Source organism: Camelus dromedarius, chromosome X (genome assembly GCF_036321535.1).
Source record: "Camelus dromedarius isolate mCamDro1 chromosome X, mCamDro1.pat, whole genome shotgun sequence".
Taxonomy (NCBI): Eukaryota; Metazoa; Chordata; class Mammalia; order Artiodactyla; family Camelidae; genus Camelus; species Camelus dromedarius.
The window spans coordinates 31,007,456-31,018,899 of NC_087472.1; the positions used below are offsets into that span (position 1 = coordinate 31,007,456).

The window sequence follows — 11,444 nt, forward strand, 5'->3', positions numbered from 1 at the left end:
ATTTATTCCAGGAGTGTGAGGTTGGTTTAATATCCCAAAATCAATCAATGTACAACACCATATCAATAGAATAAAACACAAAAACCACATGATAATCTGAAAGCGTACAGAAAAAGCATTTTAAAAAATCCAATCTCTTTTCATGATAAAAACACACAACACACTAGAAACTAAAGACAACGTCCTCAACCTGGCAAAAGGCATCTATGAAAAATGCACAGCTAACATACTTACTGGTGAAAGATTAGATGTTTCCCCTTAAGATCAGAAACAATACCAGGATGTCTGCTCTTTTGACTTCTATTACCATTATGCTAGAGGTTCTAGCCATGTTAGCTAGGCAAGAAAAGAAATAAAAGGCATCCAGATTGGAAAAGATAGAAGTAAAATTATCTTTTTTCACAGATTATATGATTTTATATATAAAATCCTAAAGGATCTACTAAAAAAATTACAACTAACAAATGTGTTCAGCAAGGTGGCAGGATATAATTTCAATATACAAAAATTAATTGTATTTCTATACGCTTACAATGAACAATCCAAAAATGAAATTAAGAAAGCAATTCCATTTACAGTAGCATCAAAAAGAATGAAATACTTGGTGATAAATTTAACAAAAGAAGTGCAAGAATCGTACATTAAAAATTAAGAACATTGTTGAAAGATCTAAAAATGGAAAAACATCTCATGTTCATGGATCAGAAGACTTAATTTTGTTAAAATGACAATAATCCCAAAGTGATCTACAAATTAAACGCAATCCCTGTCAGAATCTCTGTGGACATCTCTTCAGAAACTGACAAGATAACTCTTAAATATTCAACATAGAACTATCATATGACACAACAATTCCACTCCTAGTTATATACACAAGAGAAACAAACACATACATCCACAAAAACTCGTATATGAATGTTTATAGCAGCATTATTTATAATAGCCAAAAGGTGAAAACAATCCAAATGTCCATCCACTAATGAATGGATTTTAAAATGTGGTATATCCAGATGATGAAATATTATTTGGCTATAAAAAACAATAAAGTACCAATACATGCTACAACATGTATGGACCTTGAAAACATTTTGCTAACTGAAAGAAGTCAGTCACATATTACATGATTCCATTTATATGAAAGGTCTAGAATAGGCAAATCCATAGAGACAGGAAGTAGAAGAGTGGTTTCCTAGGGTTGGGGAAGATGATGGGGATGTAAGGTGATAGCTAAAGGGCACGGGCTTTCATTCTGAGATGATGAGAATATTCTAATACTGACTGTGATGATGGTTATACATTATCTGCGAATATACTAAGAACCACTGAACTGTATACTTTCAATGGGTAAATTGTATGATGTGAAACATATCTCAATGAAACTGTTAAAAAAAAAAGAAAAAAATGGGCCATCATTACAGATACTCCAAACATTTAAAGGATAGTATGGGAATATTATGAACATTATATCAATAAACTCGATAACATATATAAAACTGTCAAATTCCCTGAAAGACAGAAATAAATTACTCAAAAAATAAATTAAACTCACTCAAAAAATAAATTAAAAACCTGAAGAGAAGAGTGTTTTTTTAACCACTAGGTCTCTAAAACAAAATAAAGCCTCCAATTCATAAGCATATCTAATTTCTATGGTATAAACCATGGCCAATTTCAAACTATCAATGGGACATCACTGAATAAAGATTTGTTAAGAGATTATAACAATCAGCTCTCATTAGCTGGTACAAGCTAGTTCCAGCATGCCACTGCCTATATCTATAAAAGAAAATTAATTTGTTATTAAAAGCCTTCCAAGAAAAATCCAGGCCCAGAAGTCTTCACTAGTGAATTCTATTGAACATTCAAGGATGAAATAATACCAATTTTAAACTGACTCTTTCAGAAAGTAGAGGAAGAGGTCTCCTCTCTATATAATGAGGCCAGAATTACTCTGATACTAAACAAAAACATTACAAGAAATCTAAGACCAATATACCTCATGAACATAAATGCAAAAATTCTTTTAAACTTGGGAAACTAAATCCAGCTATATATAAGAAGTATAATGAATACATAATGACCAAGTGAGATTTCTCCAAGGAATGCAGTTTGTTGAGCACTCAAAAGTCAATGCAACTCAATATACTAACATCAATATACTAAAGGAGAAAAATTATGACCATTTCAATAGATACAGAAAAGGCATTTGATAAAAAACAATACCCTCTTATGATAAAATCTCTTAGGAAATTATGAATAAAAAAGAAATTCCTCAGCCTGAAATAAGGCATTTATGAAAAAACTACAGCTGTCATCATACTTAATAGTGAAAGACTGAATCCTTTCCTCCTATGATAGAAACAATGCAAGGATGTCTGTTCTCACTACTGCTGTTTAACACTGTACTGGAAGTCCTAGTTAGTGCAATAAGGCAAGGGGAAAAAAGCAGGTAGATGGGAAAAGAAGTAAAATTGTCTTTATTTGCAGGAATATTACAAGCATGTACATAGAATGCCCTAAGAAGCTATAAAAAGTTATTGGAGATGATAAGTGAATTTAGTATGGCCTCAGAAAAAGGTCAATATACAAAAATTAAGTATATATCTTATATACTAGAAATAAACTATTACAAAATGAAAATATTTAAATACCATTTGCAATGGCATCAAAAAATGCAAAGTAAATAGGGATAAATTTTATGAAATACATGAAGAGTTGTACACTGAAAACTACAATACATTGCTGAGAGTTATCATGGAAGACCTAAAAAATGACAAAGTATACCATGTTCACATATCAGAGGACTCAATATTGTCAAAGTGGCAATTCTCCCAGATCTGGATATTCAGCATAATTCCAAATAAGATCCCAGCTGGTTTTTTTGGTGTGAAAATTGACAGGCTGATTCTAAAATCTGTAAGGAAATGCACAGGATCTGCAGCAGTCAAAATAATCTTGAAAAAGAATAATATCAGAGGAGTGACAATAGCTGACTTTTGAGCCTTCCCATAAAACTGTAGTAATGAAGACAGCACGGTATTGGCAAAAGGACAGGAGAGGAGATATGCAGTATGTGCAACTGCCACTCTTGCTGTCCTGTTTGTACATTGCATTCCTCATGCCCCACAAGTACAAAATTCCAGTGGACCCCTGATGAATGGGAGCTTAGCAAGACTCAAAGCAAGTAAATGGTAAGCGCATATCTTCTATGACTGCTGATAGCCAAGAAGGCCACCCTTTTGGTTCCACTCAGAACTTACTCCCAACACACAGTCACAATCTAAGAAACACAAATGATCACGAAACCCAATCATATGATATATGTTACTTCTCTGTATTTGCCAACCACTTAAAATTGAAAATGATGACAAAGAAGGAAAGATAGAGCAACCCACAGTTCCTTTTCCTTTCAGTCCCTCTGTAGACTGTGCACGTGTGCAAGTACCAAGAAGTAATATAAAAACAGTTGAGTCAACAAACAAGATTATACTGTATAGCACAGGGAAATATATACAAGATCTTATGGTAGCTCACAGCGAAAAAAATGTGACAATGAATATACGTATGTTCATGTATAACTGAAACATTGTGCTCTACACTGGAATTTGACACAACATTGTAAAATGATTATAACTCAATAAAAAAAGTTAAAAAAAAACAGTTGAGTCAATTTTGTGCAGCATTTCCACTCTTCTGGTAAGAAGTAAATGCATATGCATATACGAGGTACAAAACATGAACTGCAATTTTCGTGATTCTACATATGAGTCAAATGCTCTTGTACTGGCATTTAAAATTGGCATTATGCAATATAAAGATGGACTATATAATTTATGCTAATAGTTAAAAACTAACTTTCCTTTACTTAGAACATTAAATAATAAATGAAAAGCACCATGTCAAGGTCAACATTAGTAATCATAAATCATAGTGATAGCAGGTATCCTTGATATGATGTGATGAAATGGCACTCTATTCCGTGATCTTCCTCCCCAAAATCCATAACCCCAGTTTAAACAAGAGGAAAACACCAGACAAATCCCAATAGACAGGCATTCTACAAATACATGACTAGTACTCATAATTGTAAAGGTCATCAAAATCAGAAAGTCTGAGAAACTGTCACAGCCAAGAGGAGCCTAAGTGTTAGAGCAGGTAGGTAGCTGTTTATGAGCAGAGAAAGGGGGACACAGACCAAACGGCAAGAATTGAGCAAAAAGGTGGGGCCTGGGCCAAATGCAGGAAACCATACAAAACCATACATCATATAAACAACAGGGGTCCCTGGGCAGAGAACTTCTAGGCTGATAAGTGATCACACATTTTGAGGTGACAAGTGGCCTGGCGGCCTACAAAGACAGGTGAGAAAAGGCAGGAATCTCCAGTGTCTGAATGTAACCTTTTGCTCATTATGCCCTCATTTCAATAAAGTTAGTCTTGCAGATTAGAAGTACCCATCATGCACCAACGCCATGACAATTCTGATCCAGACTAAATAAGGACAAAAATCCTTCCTCCCTTCGGGAAGGTGGAACTGGAATAAAAATCAGGGGATATGACCCCAAACCCTTTCCTCCCCGATGTATATTTCACCCATTCATTTTCACACCCTATGTAAACAACTTGCCAAAGAAACTCAGGGAAGCTGCTCACCTGAACCAGCCTGCTCTCCTCTTGAGGGTATACTGTCTATCCCTTAATAAATCCCCGCTTTACTTTCGTAACCTCTGTGTCTTGTCTGAATTCTTCCTGCAAAGAGACAAGAACCTAATCGCTGGCAACATAAGACATGGCAACTAAAATCTGTGTGGTATTCTAGATGGAATCCATGAGTAGAAAAAGGGCATTAAGTAAAAACAAAGGAAATTTGAATAAAGCGTAGACTTTAGTTAATGACAATGTACCAATATTGATTCACTAATTACAACAAATGTACCATACTAATGTAAGATGCTCCTGGGTATGGGGTGGGTGGGAATTCTCCATAGTATCTTCTCAATTTCTTTGTAAGTCAAAATCTGTTCTAAAAAATGAAGTCTACTAAAAAGAAAGTCAAAAGAGAGACCACAGGAAAAAGGAAAGCTTTATATTTTGTATCTTTAATTGCACTTTTTCCCTTGTTTTTTGAACAAGGGGCTTTACACTGGGTCCTGCAAATTACATAGCCTAACCTACCTCTGCCCCAACCACTGTCCCCCAAACCTCAGACTAGGGATGTACTGGGTCTTTTCAAGAGTCCCTAGGCCAAGAGCGGGTAAGGCTGTGAGCATGCTGGGGGCCCGCAGGGAAGACCAGCATGGGAAGAGTTCTGTGCTTGAGCTCATCTGGATTCTGGGAAAGGTAGCAGCAGCCAGTCTGGAGAGGCACCCGTCCCCCCAACTCAGGCCAAATGCCGTTCCTAAGAGAAGCCCCTTCTCACTGTCCTGTGCATCCTAGAGCTGGAAGGGACCCCGTTCATGGTTCTACCACAGCCCGTCCCCCTACCTTCCAGGGAGGAGGACGACACAGACAGAGGCAAGGAGAGGGTAGAGGCTCCCAGGCTGCAGAGCCCTCCAGCCGGTGACAGCACGAGTCCTGCCCAGCCCACAGCCCGGTCCTGCCTCTCTTCAGCCCAGGTCTAGGCCTGCCGTCTCCGTCCCTGAGAGTTTGCCAGCAGCCTAAGTTGCCAGCCCACCTTTCCTCAGAGCCCCTTCCTCGTTTCTCCGGCCATATGCAGGGTGTGTGTGTCTAGGCTCAGTCAGGATGAGGCAGGAAAGAGAGGCTCCTGTCACCGCCTTCCCCACTTGGCTACTTTTCCCGGGGCGCTGGTGGGGGAAGGCGAGCCGCCCAGGGCAGCAGGTCTGGAGATCAAACTGCTGCCACGGGTGTCATTAGGAAAGAATGCAGAGGCGGTAGCAGCAGGGGGAACCTCTGGGCTGGAGAGGGCAGAACTCCTCAGCTCCCGTCCAGGCAGACAGGCCCTGCAAAGGGAAACCAGACCTCCAAGGAGTCTGTGCTGGAGAGGCGCGCAGAGGGAGGGGGCTGTGTTTCTGCCACAGAAGTGCAGCCTCAGCAGGGAACAGGAATCTCTGAACCAGAAACGCAGGCTGGGCTTCCCTAGCTCCCCCAGAGAAAGGCCACGCCCCCGGACACTGTTGTCATGGCGGCAGCTGCCAGGGGCTGCCCTGCCTGTCTACGGGTAAACATGGTCGGAGCCTACTGTCCAGTAGCAGTTTTACAAAGTGGTTAAAATTTCAGTCTCTACTGTTGCACTGTTAGGTTTAAATCCTGCCTCTGCTCCTCACTATCATCTGTTTCTATGGGAACAATGTGTAATCTCCCAGAGCCTTACTTATCTCACCTTTAAAATAGAGTTCCTTAGATTTAAACCCTCACAGCAGTGGGGGTTTAACCCACACAGACCCTAAATGAGTAGCAGCAAATCAAATCCATCAGAAGTATTATTTCACTGTCCCCACCCCTGTCACACACACATGCAGACAAGAAGCAGACCACATTCCTTTGTAACAAATGGTTGTCACCATGGCAGAACTCCCTTCACCTTGGTCTCTCTTGAGAGCCCTTTCTCTCAGGGAATCCCAAATGAGCTACTGTCAGGCACAGACTTATAGCCAATACAAAGACTCTGTCTTCATTCCTTCCTTTTGGTTCTAATTCCCCATAAGTCCCTTGTCTGCCCACCCATGTTTACCAAGTTCTCACCAAGGGTTAATTTATACCGGTTCAGGAGCTTTCAGGGGCAATTGTGTCTTCTATCAGCAGCAGCAGCAGAAGGTAATTTCACCCTAAGAAGTCACACTGAGAGAGGAAAGGAGGGGAGCTGGCATTCTAGGGCACACTCCTGGCTGCCACACCCAACAGGGAGAAGGAATTTCTTCATCTGGAGTCAGAGCTCTTGGCTGAGATCTCCCCTAGATCTTTCCTGAACTTGCTGAATTTATCACCCACTTAGTACTAATGGTATGTTTTAAATTAATATTTTGTAATTAATGTACGACAGAATCTTGATTCAAAAAATGAGACAGTGAATCTAACAAGACAACATTTAACCCAGAAAAACAGAAGCTTCTGCACTTGGGTTAAAACTAAACTGATTTACAGAAGTGCATTAACAGGGATTTGGGAGTTTCAATTGACTGAACTTAAAGTGGATTCAACTGTGTGATATGGCGTCCACAAAATCTACTCTGATCTTCAGATGCATCTATAGATGTATAATGGCTATCTAGAATGAAGGGTATAGTAAGATCACTCCATTCTATACCAGGCAGAACATTCAGTATTTTCAGAGACACTTACAAATTCAGGAGCCTACAGGATGATAAGCGACTTTGAACAAATATTATCACATCGGAAATAACTGAAATAACTAGGGAGGTGAAGTTAAGCCTTAAAAAATAGTCTTGGTGAGAAAATAATTGTTTAAGAATTATATGAGCCAGCATATTAAAAGTGCTTAGTACAATGTGTGGCATACATGCTCAATTAATGTTAATAATAAAAGAATGATAACTAGTAGTATTATTAGTACTACATCATACTATTATTGTTACCATTATTATAGTTAACGCTTTCTATGTGCTATGCACTACTCCAGGTCCTTTACGTATACTGACTCATTTATTTCTCTCACCAATCCTGTAATGTAGGTATGTCTCCAATTTTGCAGATGAGGAAGTAGAGTCACAGAAAGGTTAAGTACATTGCCCAGTGTGTCTCACAGATGAGTAGGGGAAAGAACCGGAACATTAACTTTGGCAGTGTCAAACTGTCAAGGGTAAAGGGCACTTCTGTTATTTTATACTTGTTTTGTAGCACTCCACAGGGCAGAACCAGGACCAAGGTGTATAAATTACTGGGAGGCAGTTTCCAGCTCAACGAAAGCAGTGGGGGCGGGGGGGGGGGAACTGAATGATTAGAACGGTCTGAAATTTCAATGGGATGAGTTCTTCATCACAGGATATAAGGAAAAGAGGACAGACGTGAAGAATGAATGAATGGGGCTCCTCTTAGAAAGAAACCATACAAATGAAGAAGCCAACCCTTGGTGAAAAGAATAAAGAAGGTATAGTGAAATTTGGCTTAAAAGACACACATCACTGAAAAACTGAAAAGTAAAAGTTATGGAAAAAATATACAGGTGAACAAATATCTGTCTTGCTGCTATCCCAACACAAAGTAAATTAGATGTTGGAGAAAAGCTACCAAATACATTTAAAATGGGAAATTCCACATATGAATTTCTGTTTGGAAACTTACTAGACATCCCAGGATCCTCACAGATTTGATGTTCACCCTGAAAGTGTAAAATACAGAGAGGAGAGGTATAGTCTGCTCTATGGAAGAAAGGGCATCTGCATGAGAAAGTAGCATCCAGGCTGATATGAGATGCAGACACGAAGCTGAAGATCACAAAACACCATTAGATCCAAGAGTACATCCTCGTAATAACAACTGAGTATGTTAGCACGACTTCAGTCTTGCTGCTCCGTGTGTGGTCCATAGAATTACTGGATTACTGCATAGTTTAATAAGAATGTCCTCTGTGCTGAATCTATCTTTTGGGGTTTAGCAGTCCCAGGACCCAAATATTTGCTGATTTAATTAATTAATATAAACTTCCTCAACCAGCAACACCGGGAGGTTGCTGGTTAAAGATATAGAGTCCCAGCAAAATCTTGTTCTTCTATTATAAATAATAATTACTGACTAGTATATATACATAGTACATATGTCATATAAATATACGTGTATACATACATGTATAATAACGCCATGCTTTCCACCAAAAATGCTCCCATTTCAGAAAATAAATACTATTAAACTATTTGTACTTAGATGCAAAATGTGTATTTTGATTTATGAAAATCAAAGTACTCAGCCTTTTTAGATGTATGTACTTTACAAACTTTATTCTTTCTAGAGTTCTAGAACTGAATGTTTATCAATTTAGACTGGAGCTTCTATTTGTGATTTAGGTCTGGGGACTCAAAGAAAATCGTTAAGTCATGGAAAAGTGAAAGTTTATCTCCCATGAAATGACAAGAGATGATAACCATGCTGATAGAGCCTAAACGGACACGATGGAGTTATAAATGTGGATTAAAACTGGAAGAGGTGGCGTATGACAGTGACTCATTAAGGAGAAACAGTCAAATTTCAGTTCAGGATCTGAACTGTAGGGGAAATAATGGGCCTTGGTAGCTGATAACAGGAGAATAAGGGAGAGAGGCGTTATCAGCGGAGGAGGCAGAGAGGAAGAGGCAACAACCCTCAAGACTGGATGCTGATCGTCTCTGGCAACCAGGAAAAGACAAATATAAACAAAGAAAGGTGAGTGACAACGTCTGGTGTGTTGGGGGTCAGGAAATATTGGCTGGTTGCTGCAGCACGGCCGCCGGTCAAAGTGGTAACTGGGGATCTGAGCTCGGCGGTGACGTGCGGCCCTCACGTGACCAGAGCCTGTGTCTGCCCAAGTCCCTCTCGTCTTGGTCCTTTTTTGCCTGTCCAGACACCATCTGCCTATTGCCCTTTGGTCGAGGGGAAAAGCAGAAGGAAGTAAGTCCCCTCCGTCCTCTTAAATCGGTATGAGTGTCAGTGCTGCCCAGTCACCCCTGGGATTGAGATGGCACAGAGTCCAGGCCTTTCCCTATGCCCAGCCCCGCCCCCTGCGCCCAATTTCGGTGCAGAAAATGGTGGTCTAGGGGGTCGGGTGGGGAAGTGAGAGGACCCCCGGGAGGGAAACACGGACACCTATAAATAGTTTCTAAGTAGTCCTTCGCTTCCACTTGTCGCCTGAAAAGAAATGACTAGCATTGCGGGGTGGGGTGGGGGTTGGGGGCTTGGAGGACGCAGCGGCAGATGGGGCAGGGAGGAGGGGTACACGGGGGCCGGCGTTGGGGCGGCGGCTGCTGCCCAGAAAAGGGGCGTGTGTGTCAGTCCTTCCCTCCTTCCCACTCCCCGCCCCTACCCTGTCTCGGCGTCTGTCTGCAGGTCACAGTGGGGCACCTCGAGGAGGGGACGCCTAGGAGCCAGCCGCCAGGAGAGGTCCAGGTCGGGGAAGGGGTGGGCCGCGGCCCGGGCTGGGGCGCGAGGGAGGGCGCGGGAGGGAGCCGGGGCCGCCGCACCACCGGCCCGCCCTGCCCCTGCCGCTGCGGGAGAGGCCTGCGTGGCAAGGCCTGCCGGGAAGGTGGTGGGCTTTCTGAAGGAGGGGGCGAGGAGGTGGGGGCGGGGACCAGACGTGGCGGGGGGTTGGGGGCCGGAGGGACCCTCGGCCAGCGTAAGTTGGGGGACCCGAGCCCAGAGTCGGGGAAAGGCAGGTATTGGAACCAGTGGGCGGGGTTTTGGTCCGGACACCGAGTATTCTGACTCGCCTCTGCCTTTCTTGTCTCCTATGAATAACTGTGCTTAAAAAGACCATCCTGAACATGGAAAAAGCCTGCAAAGAGCCTGAAGAGCAGCCACAGAGCTCGCCCAAGACGGATGAGGAGCAGACTGCTGAAGAGCAGTCTCCCGAAAAGACGTCTACGGAGGAGCCGTCTTCGGAGGAGCAATCCTCGGAGGAGGAGTTCTTTCCCGAGGAACTCCTTCCTGAGCTCCTTCCTGAGATGCTCGTGTCCGAGGAGCGCCCTCCTCAGGAGCGCCTGTCTAGGAAGGACCTGTTTGAGGAGCGTCCTCCCATGGAGCAGCCTCCTTGCGGAGTGGGCAAACATAAGCTAGAGGAAGGCAGCTTTAAAGAAAGGCTGGCTCGCTCTCGCCCGCAGTTCAGAGGGGACATACATGGCAGAAATTTAAGCAACGAGGAGATGATAAAGGTCGCAGAGGAGATGGAAGAGATGAAGAGGGTACGAAACAAATTGATGATCATGCATTGGAAGGCAAGACGGAACCGCCCTTACCCTATTTAATGTGTTTGGCCTTTAATTCAGTTTTGCCGGCTTTAAGTATTATCACCTGAACTGTGTTTGCATTTTCTCATATACCTTACCCCATCTTCCTAATTTTGACTTTTTGTGTGGCTTTATTTGAGCTGTTTCGCCTGTAACTGGGTAAAATTGCCCCCCTCATCTGCAAGTCCCCCTCTTTCAATCATGAGTCTCCTCCATTTTGCATGGAAAGATGTACATTAAATATTGTGAAGTAACAAAAGCAATTTTCAAAAAGTATATGTAGTATCCCATTTTTGTAAAAAATGTATATTTATATATTAATATGCAAAGAAAACTGAAACTATATACTTCCGAGGCTTAACAGTGGTTTCTGTGTGGTAAGATAATAGGTGATTTGTTTTTCATTTTTGTTTCACCTGAATTTCTCGGTTTTTCAAGATGAATGCATTTTACATATGTTGCAAAAAAACCAATGGGAAAATTGTAAAGCAATTTAAACTGTCAATCAGCTTATAAAGCACTTAATAAATACTTGTTAGAACTTTAAAAAAGAAA

The 11,444-nt window shown here is 41.6% G+C and overlaps 1 protein-coding gene across 2 annotated transcripts; it reads left to right on the plus strand.

Moving 5' to 3' along the window:
* The first annotated feature begins 9,189 nt into the window (after window positions 1-9,189).
* On the plus strand, window positions 9,190-11,444 carry TCEAL1 (transcription elongation factor A like 1). 2 transcript variants are annotated; one of them, XM_031446279.2, is made up of 3 exons: window positions 9,190-9,333; window positions 9,994-10,053; window positions 10,416-11,444. In XM_031446279.2, the coding sequence occupies exon 3, from the start codon at window positions 10,428-10,430 to the stop codon at window positions 10,905-10,907; it is 480 nt and encodes a 159-aa protein (XP_031302139.1). In that variant the 5' UTR covers window positions 9,190-9,333; window positions 9,994-10,053; window positions 10,416-10,427; the 3' UTR covers window positions 10,908-11,444. The 2 variants fall into 2 exon arrangements, with proteins under 2 accessions (XP_031302139.1, XP_031302138.1); XM_031446278.2 differs by lacking the exon at window positions 9,190-9,333 and adding an exon at window positions 9,434-9,558.